This window comes from Quercus lobata, chromosome 2, assembly GCF_001633185.2.
Source record: "Quercus lobata isolate SW786 chromosome 2, ValleyOak3.0 Primary Assembly, whole genome shotgun sequence".
In the NCBI taxonomy this organism is placed as follows: domain Eukaryota; kingdom Viridiplantae; phylum Streptophyta; class Magnoliopsida; order Fagales; family Fagaceae; genus Quercus; species Quercus lobata.
Genome location: NC_044905.1, coordinates 31,485,041 through 31,505,831, shown reverse-complemented (window position 1 = coordinate 31,505,831; position 20,791 = coordinate 31,485,041). Strand labels below are relative to the sequence as shown.

General features: G+C 37.9%; 2 protein-coding genes across 3 annotated transcripts; one reads left to right on the top strand and one right to left on the bottom strand.

Annotated features, from left to right (window-relative positions):
* The first annotated feature begins 4,694 nt into the window (after positions 1 to 4,694).
* LOC115975336 (probable serine/threonine-protein kinase DDB_G0268876) lies at positions 4,695 to 8,036 on the top strand. Its single transcript, XM_031096074.1, has 4 exons — positions 4,695 to 4,970; positions 5,060 to 5,228; positions 5,478 to 7,517; positions 7,618 to 8,036. The coding sequence occupies exons 3-4, from the start codon at positions 5,570 to 5,572 to the stop codon at positions 7,770 to 7,772; spliced, it is 2,103 nt and encodes a 700-aa protein (XP_030951934.1). The 5' UTR covers positions 4,695 to 4,970; positions 5,060 to 5,228; positions 5,478 to 5,569; the 3' UTR covers positions 7,773 to 8,036.
* A 502-nt stretch (positions 8,037 to 8,538) lies between these two features.
* Positions 8,539 to 19,279, bottom strand: LOC115975335 (protein SPA1-RELATED 2). Of its 2 annotated transcripts, XM_031096072.1 has the most exons (8): positions 19,027 to 19,277; positions 16,816 to 18,479; positions 13,645 to 13,802; positions 12,378 to 13,215; positions 11,167 to 11,313; positions 9,822 to 10,142; positions 9,624 to 9,683; positions 8,539 to 9,493 (listed from the first exon to the last, which is right to left on the bottom strand). In XM_031096072.1, exons 2-8 carry the CDS (start codon positions 18,340 to 18,342, stop codon positions 9,302 to 9,304), a joined length of 3,243 nt encoding a protein of 1,080 aa, XP_030951932.1. In that variant the 5' UTR covers positions 18,343 to 18,479; positions 19,027 to 19,277; the 3' UTR covers positions 8,539 to 9,301. The 2 variants fall into 2 exon arrangements, with proteins under 2 accessions (XP_030951932.1, XP_030951933.1); XM_031096073.1 differs by lacking the exons at positions 8,539 to 9,493; positions 9,624 to 9,683 and having other exon boundaries at positions 10,056 to 10,142; positions 11,103 to 11,313; positions 19,027 to 19,279.
* Between the last annotated feature and the right edge of the window lie 1,512 nt (positions 19,280 to 20,791).

The following is a 20,791-nucleotide window of genomic DNA, read 5'->3' as shown; positions in this document are numbered from 1 at the left end:
TAGGGTGAATAAGCGTCGACCACGATAAAATTCACTTCCACCACCTCCGCCCCAGTCTGTACGGGTAGTCGGATTTGCCCCTTTGGCGTAACCATCCTTCCCTCGAAGCTGAGAAGGAGGGAGTCATAAGCTGCCAAATCTTCTGGTTTCAGGTTCAGCTCCTTGTATAGATCAGGGTACATTATCTCTACTGCACTTCCCGAATCCACCATCACCCTTTTCACGTCGAAACCCCCAATCCTCAGCGTGACCACCAAGGCATCATCGTGAGGTTGAATAGTTCCTCTCTTATCCTCATCCGAGAATCCCAGTATCAAAGAGCTTCCCTTTTTTTACCTTTTAGGTTCCCTTTGCCTGCCCTCGGAGGGGAGCCGATCAACAACTAACACCCTGGGGATGGGCGGCCCCGTTCTTCCTAGTGCAGCGAGGATGACATGTATCGTCCCAGTGGGGGGTCTTAAGGACACGTCCTTTCGAGGCTCTTGTGTTGCTTGGCCGGGATGGCCACTCGATGGGTGCAGCAGGTGACGTAACTTTCCTTCTCGGACCAACTAATCTAGGTGATTCCGTAGATTCCTGCAGTCCTCAGTAGTATGCCCATGGTCCTGATGATAGTGGCAGTACAGGTTCTGGTTACGTTTGGAAGGGTCTCCAGCTATCTTTCCCAGCCACCTGAAATAGGGCTCATCCCTTACTTTCTCCAGTACCTGTTGTACTGGTTCTCTGAACACGGCATTCACTGTTTGCGGGTTGCTCTGCCCAGCCTGCCGCGAAAAATCTCTCCTCGGCTGACCAGGGTTATGCCGTTCCGTCCTGAAATCACTTGCTTTGGGGGGGATAACCTTCTCCTTTCCCCTCCCTTGCAGCTGATCTTCCTCCACTCTTTTGTACTTGTCGATCCTATCCCTTAACTGATCAATGTTGGCAACCGGTTTACCAGTGAGGGATTTCCTTAGGCCATGATCGGTGGGGAGCCCGCTTTTGAATGTGCTGATAGCGACAGCATCATGGTTGTCATCCAGGTCGTTATACACTTCCCAGTATCTATCTGAGTATGCTTTCAGAGTCTCTCCCTTGTGCATGGATAAGGACAATAGCGAACCGAGGGGCCTGGGGACTCTGGTGTTGGTGATAAAGCGGGAGCAGAAATCCCGAGTGAGCTGCTTGTATGAGCTTACGGAATTTGTCTTCAGGCCGTTGAACCACCTCATCGCCATTGATCCCAGGCTGGACGGGAAGATTTTACACATAAGGGCTTCATCTTGCGAGTAGATCGCCATCTTTTGGTTAAATTGACTCACATGCTCTACCGGGTCTGCTCGACCGTTATAGATGGCGAATGCCGGTTGGTTGAAACGTCGAGGCAGCTTAGCCCCTTCAATTTTATACGTGAAGGGGGACCTTGAAACCTGGTCCAACGCCTTCTTCATGGCGTCGTTCCCTGAACCTTTGCTGGATGTGCTCTCATACTTCCGCACAGGGCGTGGTTCCTTTTCGTAGGAAAAGGTTTCACTTGGGGGGGTCCTTGACCTCCGTCAGTAACTCACATCCTCCGCATTAGAGGACTCGTCTGAGTCTGAAGGAGATCGCCTTCGCTGTGCACGTCGTAGCTTCCTCTTCAGATCATCTATCTCTCGCTGCATGGCCTGGTGACTATTTCGCCTCTGGGACACGTGACTACCTCTCTGAGTGTGACTCTGGCTTGTCCGGATAGTATGCACACTTCCCTCACGATTTCCCCTGTGGCCTGGGTTAATGGGGTTATTTTGCCTCTGGGACTCGGCGGGTTGTGCCTGTTGGGAGTTAGCCTGGTGAGGATTCTCCTGGTGTGGACCTAGTTCTGCCATGCTTGACCGTCGTGCTAGCTGATGCCCTAGTTCTTCCCACAGACGGCGCCAATTGTAGTTGCACGATTTTCCTGGCCCAAATTCTATTGATCAAGCCTTGGCCCAAAGCGCAACCCACAATATATTATTTGTAGAGGATGGGTCAAAGAACTTGGCCTCAGTGAGCCTATTCGGTCTGATGCATGGATAGTATGGTTGCAGAAAATAAAGACACAAGAATGGATCTCTCACGTTTGATTCTATTTCTTTTTGTTTCTGATACAGTCTTTCGTCCGCTTCTTTGAGGGATTCTACTACATTATATAGTTCTCCTCCTCTCATCTCAACCTTACACTTGTTGATCATCTAAGCATCTACTTGAGCACCTGTCCCATCAGCCGCCCTCATCACTCTTTTTGTGAGTTGCAGAGGCCAAGGTGGTACTGTTCAGGGGTCCTTTCCTCATTAATGCGGCCAAGTGGGTGGTTGGGGCGCATTTAATGTGGTGGTAGCTTCCCCTGAGATATTTTGGATTTTATTCATTTTATATGTTGGGAGGGTGAACTGAGTTGGCTGGGGAGAGTTCCTCGTCTGGACTTCGTGACGTCCGAGGAGGAGTTACTCCTCGGACAGGTTACCTTGCCGCTATTGGGATTGAATAATGCTTCATATGTGGTTTCTCTTCGGACAGGACGCTCCTCGGACGGGCCTGAATTTGGAATAGCCCATTATTTCTGGACCGAGCCCCACAGCCAAAGTTTAAATTTTAAAAAATTAAATAAATAACAAATTATAATTAGTGGGACACAAAAACTAGAACAAAAAATTTGGATCTATAATATACATGAACCAATTCATGGATCTTACGTTTTACTCCATTTTTCTTTTATAAGAATCGCATCTTGCATGTTACACGTAGTGTTCCTTGATTAATGACTATGGTCAATGTCTTCTTCAACCTTCATTTTGAATCTAAAACAAAAAAAAGGAAGAAGAAATTAGAAAAGGTCTAATGTGGGGGTAATGAATGTATTGGGTTCACTTTTTGTTCATTTAAAAATGTCAAAAACCCCTTTAAGAAAAGAAAAAGAAAAGAAAGCATGGGCAGAAGAATGACTGAATGAATAAAGATAGGACCAAATACAATGATATACCATTACAAACATCATAACTTATTTCATTCTCAAAAAAAAAAACATCATAACTTATTTCTTTGTCGTCTGACACTTTGACTTAATTAGAATTTAGCAATTAAAACATGAGGCACTACTTTTTCTGTCGTATAAAAGTGCAATCCCATGTTCTTAATAATTATGATGGCAATCATTTTGTCATTTTTTTATGGGACAAAAAAATTTGTATAATATTTTTATTGAAAACCCACACGTATTATAATCAATCGTGGGTTAGAATTTTTAAATAAAAATCAATAAAAACTTATCAATTCAATTACTAATGGAAAATATTGTGCCAAGTTGTCAATAATGTTACTCATAATTGTTTAATATATTCAACAAATGTAAACATGCTTTTCATAGTATGTGAACATTGTAATTTTTTGAAATTCACATTAGTTGAGTTTGGATACTTGAATTTGAAATTGAATTTTAAAGTAATGAATTTGAAATGCCTTGATTTCAAATCTATAAATTTTAAAATTCCTTATTAGGAAGCATTTTATATCTATGATGATTTGAAATTATAAAATTTAAAATCTATTGAAGTATGTCTTAAGAATTTCTAAAATTTCATGGATTTATAAATTATTTCAAATTCAAGGATTTTTAAGGTTTAAAATCTTTAGAGGATTTGTCAAATTCAAATTCTTGACTTTTTTTTAAATTATCTAAACAAGATATTTGAATTTTAATTATTGAAATCAAATTCACATTCTCAAATCCTATCATCCAAATCCAAATCCACAAGCTCAAATCCTCCCATCCAAATACACCAATCCGTAAAATAAATTTTTCTGTAATAGAAAGATTGTGTGGATTGTAGGAGTCAAAAACAATAAAAACAATTCATAGGCATGTATTTAAGAGAAATGTTATGTTCACAATATTTTCACAATAAATCCTAACTGAGAGGTTGTTACTTCCTGTTACTGGTAAAAGTATTTTGTATGAAATAATATCACGTCATCCATATTAAAATCCAAAAAACGAAAGATGTGTGTGTAAAAATAACTACCCACTAACACATGTCTTTTAATTGTTAGTAGGTTAGTTATTTTTTGCTGACATGTCTCGTACTTATTGGATTTTGATACCAAATACATTCTCGTGTTACTGGTTGGAAAAAAAGTAATTTTAATAGTGGATTTATATTAGAACCAATAACAACTTACCATTTCATATTTGTTGTGAAAATGTTGTGGATATGACACATTTCTTGTACTTAATTACAAAATGAATATAGGCCTTAATTTGCTTGCTGTCTCATCTTAACATTCTTTTAGCAACACATTTAGGCCAATTACAACTCAAATTTTTATTTTAATTTTGGTAATTTATTCAGGGCATCAACTTTACTTAGTAGTCCAAAGCCGACTTTTCTACTGGTTGAATTAATTAATTAATTAATTACAGTAAACCGTCGAAGGTTACGTGTTTGACCATTAAACGCCAATCCGTTACGAACACAACTAACGGTTCTCACAAAACGTCACCGTTTTATTTGTCAACGACGTCATTGAAGGTGTCAACAGGTGGTAACGGTCAATACGGCAGTTGAAAACGTTAAATAAAAGTAACGACATTTTAAGAAAATAAAAAATAAAAAAACATAAACGAAAACGAAACTCGCGGGAAAACAATATAAATACATAGAATTAGCAAAGAATCCGGACCTTTTCAACGGCCAAGATTTGTGGAATTTTCCCAGACAAGCTGACAAAACTGCTCGCCTCTTGTTCTTCTTGTTCTTGCTTTTGTTGTTGGGTCGTATAGATATTCGTCAAAATTCATAAGAAAACCAAAAAAGCCCGACAAAATTGCCACCTCGAAGTTTCCGAAACAATATCCAATCAAAAAAAAAAAAAAACAATTGATCTTATTGTGGGAAACTTCAATTTCTTTTTGGGCCTGAGGAGGAGGTTTTTCTGTTTTTATTTTTCACAAGCTCTGGTCGTAACCGATTTTGGTCAGTTTCTATTTGGTTTTGTCAGCAAATATTATTATCATTTATTGTTTATTTGGTTATCCATTGACTATGGTTTGCTGCTTTATCAGATCGAATAGAATTATTCCGGCGACTTGGGTTCTTGAGAATTTGATAGCAATTGGTGGTTTTTTGGATGTTCATTAAGTTGATCGGGTGACTTGGGCTTGTGAGAATATGAGGTGATTTTTTTGGGTGTTCATGAATTTGATCGGTGAAAGAATGAACTTTTTACTACAGGTATATAGATGCTCAAGTCCTTTTGGTTTTCAACAATTATAGCTTTTTTCTATTTTTTGTTGTTGTTTGTCATAGGAAGCATCTTTGGTATTGGAGAAATACATGTTGCCTGTTATTGATTCTTGAACTTGTTTTAGTTTGTTCTGATTTAGAACAGCTTTGTTCTTCTGTTAATTTCCATAATTTCCTGTCTTTCATAGCTGACTTTGTTTTCTCTTTTTTTCTTTTTTTTGAAATCATTATCTGAAGGTTGCTGCTTAGTTAGATTTTGTATTACATCTTGAAGATTTGAGTTGCATTTTCATTATTCTTGAATACCCGAATCACGAATTCGCCTCTCTATGCCCGGAATGGAACAATTCCGGCATATTGGAGAGGTGCTTGGAAGTATGAAGGCCCTCATGGTGTTGCAAGACGATGTTCAATTCAATCAATGTCAGTGCTGTTTGCTGTTTGATATTTTTTGCTTGGCATTCGACACAATTGCAGAGGAGATAAGACAGAACCTGAAGTTTGAAGAGAAGAACAAGAAATGGAAAGCTCTCGAGCCACCTTTGGGAGAGCTCTACAGGGTTTTTAAAGAAGGTGAGCTTTACATTAAGTATTGCTTGGATTTCAAGGATTGGTGGGGAAAAGCAATCAGTATCCATCAGAACAAAGATTGTGTTGAATATCACATACACAACTTGCTCTGCTTATTCCCTGCTGTAATTGAGGCCATAGAGAATGCTGGAGAGATAGCGGGACTCGATGAGGATGACATGAAAAAGAGGAAAGTCGTGCTCACGAGGAAGTACAATAAGGAGTGGAATGACCCAAAACTTTTCTATTGGAGATTTGGGAAGCAGTACTTGATCCCTCGAGAAATATGTAACCGGTTGGAGAGTGCTTGGAGGCAAGATAAATGGAGGCTTATTGAAGCACTAGAGGATAAGAGAATTTTGCTCTCTGATGCTTTGACAAAAAATGAGCACCGCCTTGCAGACTTACTGATCAAGAAACTAAATGGGTCAGAGCAATTTAAGGGGAAACTTTTTCCAAGTTCAATTTTATTAGGAGCAAAGGATTACCAAGTGAGGCGCCGGTTAGAAGGGGGAGGCCAGTATAAGGAAATTCATTGGTTGGGGGAAAGTTTTGTTTTGAGGCACTTCTATGGGGAGGTTGAATCTTTGAATTCTGAGATTTCTACCCTCCTATCACTTTCCCACCCCAATGTATTGCAATACCTTTGTGGCTTTTATGACGACGATAAGAAAGAGTGCTTGCTTGTTATGGAGTTGATAAACAAAGATCTCATCTCCTTCATGAAGGAGAATTGTAGCGCAAGGAGGCGGATTCTGCTTTCTTTCCCGGTTGCTGTTGAAATCATGCTTCAGATTGCAAGGGGCATGGAATATCTCCACTCTCAGAAGATCTATCATGGAGATCTGAACCCTGCTAATATCCTTGTCAAAGTGAGGAATTCCACAGAAGGCTATTTACAAGTGAAGGTCTCAGGTTATGGCTTATCATCAGTAAAAAATACTACTCGAAACTCAACAGACCAAAATACAGACCAAGTTACAACAGACACTTGTATTTGGTATGCGCCTGAAGTTCTGGCTGAGCAAGAACAGCCTGGAAGTGCTTTTACTTGTAAGTACTCAGAGAAAGCAGATGTCTATAGCTTTGGTATGCTTTGCTTTGAGCTCTTGACAGGGAAAGTTCCTTTTGAAGATGGCCATCTACAAGGAGAGAAAATGAGTCGAAATATAAGGACCGGGGAAAGGCCTCTCTTCCCATTCCCTTCACCTAAATGTCTTGTGAACTTAACCAAAAAATGCTGGCAAAATGACCCAGCTCAGCGCCCAAGTTTCTCATCCATCTGTAGGATTTTACGTTCCATCAAGAAATTCCTTGCAATGAACCCCGACAATGGTCAACCTCAACTGCTCTCACCTTCTGTAGACTTATGTGAAATAGAGGCTTTGTTTGTAAAGAAATTTCCTCCAGAAGAGGGTGGTGATCCAGCTCCTGTATCGCGAATTCCATTTCAAATGTTTGCTTATAAACTTGCTGAGATGGATAAGACTTCTATGAGCGTTAAAGATGATAAGAGTCAGGATCCAACAAATGATGCGACCTCAACTGACAGAGATGATGGCGTGTCTGTAGTGGATGATCAATTGGTACCAGCTAGTGATACAGCTTCAGTTAGTTTTGATTTAATATCAGTTTCTTCTGAGACCCCAGTAAAGAAAATTTCACAAAGAAATAAACCTGCAGAACGTAAGATGAGAAAAGGCCCAGGTAGGCTACTTCTAAACTCAGCTTATTTTCCTTTGAATTATTGGAATTACAATCCATCCTCTATTGCAATGTCACTAAATTTGTTGAGTTGCTTACACAGGAACAACAAAAACACAAACACCAAGACATTCACCAGCACAATCACCATTGAGAACATTTAGCCACAATTTGAGGCCAACCAAGGGGAGTATGTCGCCATTGACTATGAGCCCTATGCACCCAAGAATAAGAGGCAGGCCTGTCCCTAATTCTTAGGTTTGTAGGGACTTCACCTAACTGAAACAGAGTTGGTGGTGTTCCATAGAAGTTTTTCCCAAAACATGGGATTCCCACAGTAGCTTGTCACATGCATCACTTTTTTTGTCTACTTCTGAAAATGAAAAAAAGGAAAGAAAAAAAAAATGTAGTTTTGTATGAGGTTAGAGATAGTGAACCTCCATGACTGGCTGCAAACAAGCGTATCCATGTTATAGGACTACAATTTTGAAGTAGATATATATTTTTGTCATTACACGGTTACCATGTGATTGTGTTCTGTATATTCGGCCTTGTTGAAGGGCTTTATTCTTCTTTTCTTTCTTTTTTTTTTCTTTTTTTTTCTTTCTTTTTTTTTCTTGTAATCAATATTGGACATATTTTAAGCTTTACCAACTGCTATCCAAGATATTTAAAGCCTAATTTTTATATAAAAATAAAAAGATGCAATAGATTATCAACCTGAAGCGTCCACTTCATCACTTCATGATATTATTTTTTTATCATCAAACCGAAACATCAATCAATTTTTTGCGTAAACGGGATTTGAACTCCAAATATTTTATTCAACGACAAGAAACTTTATTAGTTGAGCTATCTTTAAAGATTGAAAATTATCAATGGCTTTGTTTAAAGTTAATCAGCTTAAAAATAAAAAATCAAGAAGCACTTTGACACCCTTCTTTTAAAACAAAATAAGGCACTTTTTAAGTCTATACAATTGTGATATTCCACAAAGATTGGGAAAAAAGAAAAACTCATGAGACAGAATATCTTGTCAGATCTTTTATAAAAAAATAACCATATACATCAAATTTTAGAAAATATACAATAGCAGATTCCTACTTTGGACAATAATTTCTTAATTACAACTCAATAACGAATTTCTTGTCAGTATGAACAATGCTTCTGCGCTGTCTTTGAACAAACTAGTCAGTTAACAAAGGCTAGTCCTTCACCGAAAACTTATACAAGGAGTTCAGGACTGCAAAACAAATCTGCATTGTTCTGAGGAGCAAGTGCAAAAATAGATATATTTGTTTCAACTGACACAGCTGTTCCCAAAATCCTACTTTTTTTTTTTTTTTGATAAACCCCAAAATCCTACTTTTATCTTGAATCCACTTGTTCGGAATTCATGTCTATCTCAATCAATCATTTTAAATCTTAAAGCAGTAGCTCAGGCCTCTTCTATCAATGGCGAAATGATAGTTGGTTTTAAGCGTTTTAATTTATCATTCTTGCATCTCAATCTTCCACTTTGGAGACCTGGAATCAGTTGTCACAATCTGACTGGCTTCTCTTCAAAGATGTTTTAGGGCTGAAATGTTGCACAACCAGTATTTTCAACCAGTTATGCCCATCACATGATCAACATGAGCTGAAGAATTCTTCGGATTCTCAGTATTTGTCTGTGCAAAATTATGGTTTCTGCTATGAACAATCCCCCAGAAAACCTTGGGGTCACATGAGCTGCAAAAAAGCCAGAGAAGACTACAAATCCTTGGTCTCAAACAGTTCAATTTTCCTCAAACCAACTGCAACACTTTTATACACCCACTTGAACTGGCAGCAACCACCATGTCTGATTTCCCTCTCCAGCAAACACTTGAAACAAACTGCCCGTTATCATCATCAGTCTCTTTCCCAGAGATAGGATCAATGGAGCCAAACTTATGGGAAGTAATAGGCATATATAGAGATCTATGATAAGCATAAACCTGAGAAGAATGAGACCGCTTTAATATTAAGTACTGAACTTCCTTGAATTTAAAAGAAGGAAACAAAGAAGGAAAACCCTTCTTAATTTATTTAACCATGAACTCTGTGACATAGGCAATTAATGCATACCTCATTTGTTTCTGAACCACATGCTATGTAACCATTAGCAGTAGATAAACCCACAAAATTCTGAGGACGCAAGGGGTGCGAAGTTGAACCAACCAGAAAAGGGGGCAAGAAGTCAGATTCTTAAATGAAGCAAGATCTATGCCAAATGTTAGAATTAAAAAATGAAAAGGAAATAGGTTCTAGCATAAGTAAACCAACCTTCTCGTTGGTATGCCCACTAAGGGTTAAGATGTTGCAAGCATGGGTGGACGGGCCACTAGGACTGCTTTTTTTGAGATCCCAAAGCTTTAATGTATTGTCGGTGGATGCAGAAACAAGTGTTTCAGAGTCCAAGAATTTCGCATAGCTAACAGCTTTGTCATGGCCAGCCAATACACACCAGGGGGTTCTAGTATTCCGAAGATCATAGCAATAAGTTCTATAATCAGAACACCCAAAGGCCAGCAAATGTGAGGAATGAGGAGAAAACTGAACACAGCAGACATTTGCAATGGTCCTGATCGTATCTAAGCAGTTTCTCTGCACAAGAAGTTCTATTGCATAAGACTTTAAAAAATTTTAAGTGGTAGCCAGAGCTAGAAAGAACATGTGCCAAAATGCAGCATTATCTTTTCTTTTTTTAATTTGTTAGTAACAACAAAGGAGGGGGGATTTGAATCTTGGATGTCATGAACACACAAGGGATGCCAACCAATTGAGCTACAAGACTAAAGTAAGATTGTCACAATCAATATGTCTATCTGCACATCTTGCCAGGAAAGTTCTGGCCATGCTACTTGGATCATTTCTATAAAAGAGTTCAAATAACAATATTGCATTTGTTGTTCACTATTTTCAAGGAGTACCATAAAGAAACTTTTTTCGAATAGGACAAATCTCTCTAAGGGAAAATATACTCTTGAAAATCATCAATGATTTGGCATATATGATGAATCAATCTGAAAGTTCTTGTACCCAAAAGAAAATATAAAAATTAGGTCAACTTACATTGAAGGTCCCTAAATTTTAGTCCTTGAGCGATTTTAGTCCTTAAAGTTTAAAACAATCAGTCCCTAACAAACTTAAAGTAATCGCTTTTAGTCCTTGATATGTCCAATGGAGTGATGACATGTCATTTTTAGTTTGGCCAAATCATCTAAGGGACTAAAAGCAGTCACTTTAAATTTCAAGGGCTAAAATCCCTCATGGGCTAAACTTTAGGAACCAATAATGTATTTAAGCTTAAAAATTAAATATTATCCCATTTCTTCTTATACCTTCTTTAAAATCATTGGATTTTTTTTTTTTAATTAAAAAAATATAGGTAAGCTACCCAACCAATGGGTCTTAAACCCATGAACTCACCCTCCCCTTAGAACTTATAAGGGGAGGAGGTGCTAGTTGAGCTAGAGCTTATTGACTTAAGATCGTAGAGATTAAAAAATAAATAAAGACCAAAAAGCAATCCATTTCAATTGTAACACTAATTTTACTAAGTACCAATTTTCTTGAAGTACTAGTTTGTGTTGGATGAAGTGAGAAAAAGGAGAGAGAGTATGCATGCCTCAGTAATGCTCCACAGTTTCACCGAGTAATCATCACTTCCACTAGCCAACTTTGTTGGACATGCTTGAGAAAAGTCAACAGACCAAGCCCTCTTTGAATGCTCCGTGAATTGAGAAAACATTTGACCAGTACTTGCATCCCATAACTGGAAATCCATCCAAGCAAATTAAGTTGAGAGCAATGCGGAAAAAATTAGTAATTATAAAAAGCAAGGCATACCCACAGGTTAAGATGCAATGTAATAGAGAATCAAATAAGAACCTCCAGTGTTCGAAATTGTCTTGTGATACCAAGGATCAAGTAATCATAAAGTTAATATTATTAGGAAACTAAAAGACTTAGTCATTAATCTAGATTATACATCAAAAAAACACTTGTAGTATGCATCCACTTGCTAGCATGACCCAACTAACATATGCATTTTAAGACCCCAAGGGGTAGCACAATCGGCTTGAAACCATGCCTCATGAAGCAGAGGTCACTAGTTCGAATCTCCCATTCCCCTTTCCTTTGAGGCCAAAACTTTAAATATATATGATCATAGACATCATCGCCTATAACTTTAAATATAGTCCGTTCTTCCTTAAAGATAATGTCTCTAAATTATGTGTGGAGGTTAAAAAGAAATAATACAATGGTGGTGTGCACATGTTTCATATTATACATTGGGAGTATGATAATTAAATTGGAACTGCTTCTACTTTGCTGAAATCTTGAAGTCTAAAATCAGTTTCATTATTGCAGTCTTAGAAATTTCATTCAAGCCTACAATAATGCACTGGAGTTCTCCTATATGGGAGGCTCAAGGCATGAGACAATTGCTCATGTCTGAATTAACAGAGGAAACCAGAACATGGACATAAAGGAAAGGAACTAGCTTAGTTCAATTTATGGAGGACATGTTGATCTAGCACAAATACTGACAATGAAAATGATATTTTGCTCTAACAAAAGGATATGGACGATCACATTCACAATATAATAAAACCAGTTAACATCTACCTATCCTATTAACTCAGAATCTACTTTAACCCTATTGAGGAGGAGGAGGAGGAGAAGGGAGGGGAGGGGGCATCTGTGAGATAAATCATTGATTATCCAGCGAAAAACCAAGATAAAAGAACATGCTCCACATGAATTGGCCCATTGACATTCTGGCCCAAGTATTCTTTATCAGTTCACACTCTCTTACGTGCAAAATATACTCACCTTCACTACACCATCATAATCAGTTGAAGCCAGATAGTTCCTGATATAGTTGTTCCAGCAAACGCAACTGAGCCTTGATTTATTTGATATCTCAATTACTGGATAATGAATATCGACAGACTCATTAAAGAGTGCATTAAATTCAAATATCTTTATTTTCTTGGACACTCCAGCAGCAGCAAAGTAGTCTTCATCCCGGTCAAAACTGAGAGAGCAAATTACATTTGCAGAACTATTGAAATCCCCGTTTCTTAGTATCCCACGCACTTCAAACTTACTATAACGAGCATATTTGCACAAACCATCAAAGAAGTCTCCTAAGGGATCAATAGAAATCTGTTTTTCTTCATCCTTTTGGGCCAAATACCAGTTCTCACGCTTTCTCAATAAATCCTTATCTGCACGTGCTGTGGCATCACTTTCAGAGAGCTGAACTTTGGATCTCATGGAGAAATAAACACTTTCAAGATGACTGATATTCCTCATCAACCCCAAGTCATTTGTATTGGATACAGGGGATGATTGAGAAAGCACCTCCAAACTTGATGGTTCTTTGTGAAGGAACTTATTCTCCTTTCTACTGAGGGAGTCATTGTGCAAGCACACATGAGACAATGGGTTTTTTATATTGTGCCTCCTCTCAACCTCTTCGATATCTTTTTCTAAGCACCTAATTTCTTTTACTAACTTGGAAGCATCCTTCTGCTTGTGCTCGTCCAACAAAGCCAGGAAATGCAATAGTAAATCCGATTCAGCATCATCTTGATCCATGGATGATGATAATTCTTCTGCAGACACCTCCTTTGCTCCATTAGTCATTTCAGATTGTAGAATTTCCCTGTTAGACAAATTAGACAAATTATTAATCCAGAACATTACATCAGAGTTTAGATATAGAACCAAGCTGAGGTTCAAAATTTAAAGGATTTGAACAAATTTTTATTGGTAAATTCACATGAGCACCTGGTGGGTTTTGAACCCATGATCTTACCCTCCACCCCTTTCTTTTGGGGGAGGAGGAGGTGCTGTTATGCTAGAACTCATTGGCTTGAAACAATTTTTTAATATATTGGGCACTCAATCCCACAAGACTACAACCCACTTATGTCACCAGTATTTGATTGTATCTCGATCAGATAAATAGTCAGTGCACTGTTCATAATTAAGAAAAAGGGGAAAGTCACTTTGACATGACATGATGTCAAATGCTCAATATCTCATGCTAACAAAATTTACTAGACTCTAGGAACAAAGAGTTCAGTCTTACCTGGTTGTTGGGCGGGAAGAAGGTTTAGGATGAAGTAGCCAAAGACAGAATCCAGCTTCCTTGGTATTTTCTGATAAAAACTCTGGCGGAAGAATTCTATAATGCAGATCTGACATGGCTGCAGCATGCATTTTTTCTGAGTCAAAACGACCAAGTAACTGAAAGACAACCCAAATTAATCCATTAAAATACAAATTGGTCATCCAATGACTTCAATATGAGCCAACGACTAGCAAGTAAACAGTCAATGATAATCATAAACATTACTCATAGGTCTAACTGACCAGAATCGACTAAATAATGCTTCCAGATTCTAAACTCAGTCAGTATTCTTAAGAGAAATGCCACCAGCTATTTCATTTGTTGGCAAGTCTGATATATAAAAAAAAATCATAACCTTTATGTCTGGGTAATTTTCTCTTCTAAGAATGCTGGTTTTGTGTGGGCATAAATTTCACAGTTGACATAAATGAGTGGCTATACATGATAAATGCATTTGCAGTTTAGGCTCCATTTGTTTTGTTGTAAAATGTTTGAAAACATTTTCAGCATTCTCAGGCAATGTTTTAAATGTCATTCCATTCCGGCCAGAAATTTCTGGAATTCTTCATACAGGTGACCCCCTTGCTCCATATCATCCCAAATTCCGGACTGAACTGGCATTCCAGGCAAAACTTTAAGCATTCCAGCTGAAATGAGTGTTCTGGACCAAGATTCAAAGATGTTGGTTTTTTTTTTTTTTTGGCTTTAAAAGCATGCACACTTTAGTATTTTTTCCTACCTTCCCTTTCACTTACAAGATCCTCAATTTCACTCTCTTTGGTGGCTCTCAGCACTCAAACTCCAGCTTCTCTCTTGCTATCTCTCCACACTCTCAATTTCTGTATCACTTCTCACTGTCTCTCTCTCTCACGGTCTCTATGTCAAAGGCTTGAAATTGGCTGGAATCTGTCGAAGAATTGAAGAAGGGACAGCAACACCAACTCCACCTCAAAGCTCAATCTTATTTTCAGTTCTTTCATTCTTTGTTATTTATTTTATTTATCTCAGATAGATCTGTATCCATGTGTGTTAATTATATAAATTTGGTTGTGGGTTTGGTGGTTAAGCACTTTTTTTTTAAAAAACTTTATTGTGTCCGTGTGTATTGCTGTTATCTACGAAGAAGTTTATTTATTTTTAAATGTCAGGTTTCATTAACAAGCCTGTTTTGATTTGTTGAGATTGAAATTCAAAATTATTTGTAAATTGTCTTTCTTGTTTGCTGTTTACATAGACTGTAAATGAATCTACTAGTAAGGCTTTTCCTTTTTCTGTTTCAAATGAATATTAAAATTAAAGCAACTCATATTAAACTTATACCCACTCTCGTTTTGTATGTTTTTTTAAGTGTTTTATATTTAGTAAACTTTAAATTATATATAGAGAGAGAGAGAGAGAAAGAGAGAAGTAATCTCGAAACGGTACACCGGTACATATTAGTACCAAATATTCCATTCTAGTAGTCAAATCCAAAATGGTCTCCGAAACAGAATTCAAAAACCTTGGTCAACCCTGAAAATGTTTTATGTTGACTGAAAAGCATAGTTATAACTTTTGTAAAACATTTTACACCCAAAAATATTGTAAAACGTTTTCAAAATTGTCACACACACAGACACCCCCCCCCCCAACTCTCTCTCCCCACCATGGCTCACCCTCTCACGCCACCAGTGGTCCTTGCTGATGGCCCTTCCTTTGTTCTCATTGGGATCACACCCCTCTCTCTCTCTCTCTCTCTCTCTCTCTCTCTCTCTCCCCTAACTCCTTAGCAGACCTCTACCTAGAGCTCCATTCATCGCGATCCATCATCACCACCATTCCTTGGTGGCTTTCTTCTTCCTTCACATTTTAGGTTTTCTCTTCATTGCCCTGCCCACCCTTGATGCCAGCCGCGTGTTGAGACGGCTGCTTGGGGTGTGGTGGACTTTTTTTTTTGGTTGGTAACGAAGCTTGTGAACAGTGATGACCGAGGAAGAAGAAGGTGGCTCTCTACTTTTGAGCTTGTGAACAGTGATGACCAGCAACAATGCTTCAAATAGACCCAAAATTCATGAACCCATTGAAACATAGAAAATGATTTCAAGAGCATTTTTAGAAACGCAATCAAACACGGGAAAAGAAAATATTTTCCCTAAAAATGTTTTCAGCTAAAAATATTTTAGCTTGGTAAACATTTTACAATGAAACAAATGGAGCCTATAGAACCAAAGGAGAACTTTTTTAGAAAAATCATCATCTGATGCCTGAGTCACATGAAACAGGGATGAATAAACAAACCAACGAGGGTCAACTGGAGGGTGACAAAGGACAGTGTAAGGCCAAATATAATGTGGGTCAGCAAGCCCCCAGAGAGCAAATGACAAAAAAATAGGACTGATTTATACAACCATACAAAAGTGTGATTTAAACCTTTATGCCATCAGATCAAGAGGTGCAGTGAAACTTTGAATTCCCAGAGTAGCTTCTCCTCTGGGATAAGGACCTCTTATTTCATGGCTTAAATCCATGGCAAAATCAGAGACCAGATCAAACATAAGTCCTTATAATAAAGGTATTCAACATTTTTCAGTTGTACACTCAAGAAAAAAATTGGCTAAGAAAATGCTATGTGGGTAATATGCAAATTTCCTTTGAAATGAAATATCGACAGCAGAATCACAAGCACTTAAGAACTGGGAAGTTTCAGTCCAAATAAATGCTAATAAATCAAAAAATATTTTCAAACTCAGCAGCATCTCAAATCATGGGTCAACATGTTTGCAACACACAAACCGAAGTACAGCCGAAGGAACTTGACATTATACATCCATTCATTCATAGTTTAGAATCAAGACAACTAACGAACATAATAGACCTAGACAGATTGAACAAACATGCAAACACAACAGAAGTCATCTCCTGTCCATACTAATAAGTTCAGAGTAACAGCTAGTTATAAATTTCTCTAATTTTGCATTCCAGAAATGACACTGTATAAATGGACAAATGTTTGCACTCTTTATATTTCTCTTGTGGTCACTGTGTTCCAACACCAATAATACAAACATGCATAGCTGTAGTTTATGAGTAGAAATAATATAAAAGCTGAGATGGAAACGTCAACTAGCAAATGAAGAAGCAGCATCTCACCTCAAAAAGAACAACACCCAGACAGTAGATATTTGAAGAGATTGTGCAGCCACCCTCACTGGGCTCCTCCGGACTTGTATACCATTTCTCTTCCAACTGGTCACCAAGAGAAGCCAACTGCTGCTGAGCTATACTAGACGTAAAAGGGCCGCTACTGCTAGACTTGCTCTGAGTTTCACATTGTGTAGTTAGGTTATCTTCATTATATTCAGTACAAGAATCCCGAGGACAAGTGATATTGGCATTGCTATCATATGCAGTTTCACATTTGTAGCCAGGTATTGAAGGGTATTGATGCCACTGCCCAATAAAGTTTTTATTCTCGCTGAACTTTAGTTTCTTTGCATATAAAGAAGCAGGCGGGAGCATTATCTGCTTCATAGGCCTTTTTCTTACAAGGAAACCATCTGACTGAAGAGTATTTTGATCCATAGCACTCTCTAACATTTCTCTACGGACAGGTGAACCAACAAACTTAACCTTATTTGATGGCAATAACCTAAAACAAGAGGGCCGTAAGTCCTTCAAGGCAGTTCCTTGAGAGTGATAATAATCGACCACATTCACAATCTGTCTAAATATATACAAACGCTCAAATTTACTTGCTTTTTGGCGCCCAACTTTCAGCCATTGTCTCAAACTAACTCCGTCATGATCAGAACCACCAGTTCGGGGCCCAGAAATACCATCGGGAGAAGGCAATGCAGCAATAACATCAGTAGAAGGCATCACAGTTTTGGGAGCCAGAGATGGTGATATATCAGAAGCCGCCACAGTACTACTGGCAACCTTCAAATTATTCTGGTCTTTGGACTCAGCAGGAAAGCCATCACGAGGTGGTCCTTTACATATGATCCCTTTACCCTTCAACGTCTGTTTAACAAAAAACTCAGAGAACCCTGATTTAGATAAAATCTTTGTCCGAATGCCCCCATGATTATTCCCTGAAGCCCCTTTTTTTTCAGCACTTTTCAACTGTTCCATCATATCATTATGATCATCAGCACAAGGTTTTTGAGCAGATAACTCTGCGAGTGGCGTGCAATCCATATCCTCCCAGAAACTCGACAGTGTCTGACTATTATCCCTGTACATAGTGTCACCACATGAACTCCCACTTCCCAATCCACCCGCAAGCTTATAAAGATGCTGCCATTGGCTCTGCTTACCCTGCATTCTTTCTAGATAGTTTGATGTACCAACAATAGCTAAGTTCGAGCCATTGTAATTGGTCACTCTCAACTCTTCAACCATGACACCGGCATCATCCAAAACACCAGAACTAGCATGGGGTTGTTCAGATCCATTCACATTGTCCATGCTCCTATATAGAATCTTACCCTCTTGAGCTGCAAATTCCTCAGCTGGGTCCTGGGAATAGTCACCCTCTACAGGTATAAACATTTCCCGGGGTCCCAACATGTCACAGCTTTCAGGTTTCAGAGAATACTCGCTGTCCTTGCGTTGGAAGCGAACACCCTCTTCCGCACCTAAAGGAGTCACTTCGTCACCCAATCCATGGTCCATGGCATCCAAACTAACCTCATCCAGTCAAATTTTGGCTTGCACAATAAAATGGGATTTGTTCAGTCAAACCCCAGATAAACTATTCAGTTTTTTTTTCTTCTCATTTTCTCCTGAGAGCAACTGCTAGTATTATCCAGCTACCAAAATTAAAAAGAAAAAGAAGAAGTTCAACACCATAATAAAACAAAATTTAACAAATTAAAACAATGCCATATGCTAAAAACAACATATAAAAAAACTATAAACTACCATCTCATTCACAGTTTCACATAACTCAAATTATCCACACACACACAAAAAAATAAAAAAATAAAAATAATCAGGATGAAACATGAAACTAGCAAACCAATTTAGCTAGCCAATCAAATAACAGATTGGGTGAGAAAATTGGACATAAATTATTTTTTTTTCCCTGGAATCATAATTTTGATATTATTAGATAAGAAAAGATATAACCAATACAATTTTAAAAAATTCTCATTTTTATAATTGTTTGCTAAGAAAATTAAGCAAATGGGCATTCTAAAATTTCGGAATTAACGTCATTTTTAACACCCCATTTGTTTTCACCTCAGAAACCAAACTTTCCTTCATTTTATCAGGAGCCAAACAGAAACTATAAACTATTTTATATTAATATATAGTCATAAATAAATAAAATACTCCAAAGAAAGCAGAGCTTACCAGCTATTCGAATTTGAACCCAAACGAAACGAAAGCGCTTCACCGCCTAGCTCTTTCAATTCGGGTTTAAGTATGATGGTCGTGTAGGGGCAAAATCGGAAATTCACTCGAGAGCAAAAGCCCTAGCTTGGTGAAGATGATAATGGAAAATACTAGTAATAAATATCTTTCTTCTCTCTCTCTCTAAAACTCACACTCTCTTCACAATTTTGAATTTTGAGTACTTTTAAATTTCTTAAATATCTTGGTGTTTTTTATGGGGGGTGACAAATTTATATACGTTTCTTTTTTAGCGTGTTTCTCATTAGATCTACGAATCTCCCAAACGTGGCATAAGAGTAGCCCCTAAAACAAGTCACTTTTGATAAGATTTTTTTCCTTTTTTTTAATTTATATTTATAGTGTATCAAAAATGCTAGTTCAAAAAAAAAAAATTCATAATTTTTGCTACAAACATGGCAAGTTATGAGTGTTAGATTCATATAGGTCTACAACTTTTTACCACTCACAAGTTACAACCTATTATGTGGACAAACTGTAATAAAGTTGTGAATTTTGTTGTGGTTTCGATATTATTATAAGAAATTATAAGGTCCTCATGGTGGATAAGTAATGTGATCCATCATTTCACTAAAAGACTTTCATCGGTTTAAAATTACTGAATCATAAATTTTTTTTAAAATTGAAACTGATTATTGATTTAGTAATTTTAAATAAGTGAGAGTGTTTTAGTGTAATGACGAATGAATAACGTGATCCACCAATAGTATCTTGTAATTTCTCATGATTGAGGGTGTATTTAATGAAATGAAACTCTTAGAGCAACCACATCAGTCCATGCATTTTACACATCCATTTTTACACTAAAAACCTACTTTTTCTATTTTACACCTTCACTTTTACAAAATACCCACATCAGTTCATCTATTTTAACACATCTTTTATTAAAATAATCGATATTCTCAATTTTTTTATTATTTCCTCAACAACCTACGCGCGCGTTCTCTCTCTCTCTCTCTTTCTCTGAAACCCAACCCATTTTTCTTTCTCATTTTTATCTGATAAAGCTCTCTTTCTCTCTCTCTGAACCCAACCCATTTTTCTTTCTCATTTTTTCTATTAAAGCTCTCTCTCACTCTCTCTCTCTCTCTCTCTGAGCCCATTTTCTTTCTCATTTATCTGATAAAGCTCTCTCTCTCTCACTCTCTCTAAACCATTTTTCTTTCTCATTTTTTCTGTTAAAGCTCTCTCTCTCTCTCTGAATCAACTCTCCCTCTTGGTCTATACCGATCCACAGCTCCAATCCACAACTCCCTAGCTCCGATCATCTTTATACCGATCTCCCTAGCTCCGATCCACAGTTCCGATCAAGCAAGCACCGATCTCCCTAACTCCGATCCACAGCTCCGATCAGGCAAGCACCGATCTCCCTAGCTCCGATCCACAAGCACCGATCAGATCCGACCAGATCAGATTTGACCGAGATCTCCCTAGCTCCGATCCACAAGCACCGATCAGTTATTGTATCTTCCTAGCTCCGATCAGGCAAGACCCATACCTATGAGCTCCGACCAAGCGAGACCCACGAGCTCCGATCGTTCCGATAAGCACCAATCTGTCTCTTTTTTGTTTTTCCGTTTGGGTTTTTTTTTTTTTTTTTAGCAAGTATATCTCTGTGTTGGTTTTTAAGCACCGATCTGTCCCTTTTTTGTTTTTCCGTTTGGGTTTGTTTGTTTTTCCGTTTGGGTTTTTTTTTTTTTTTTAG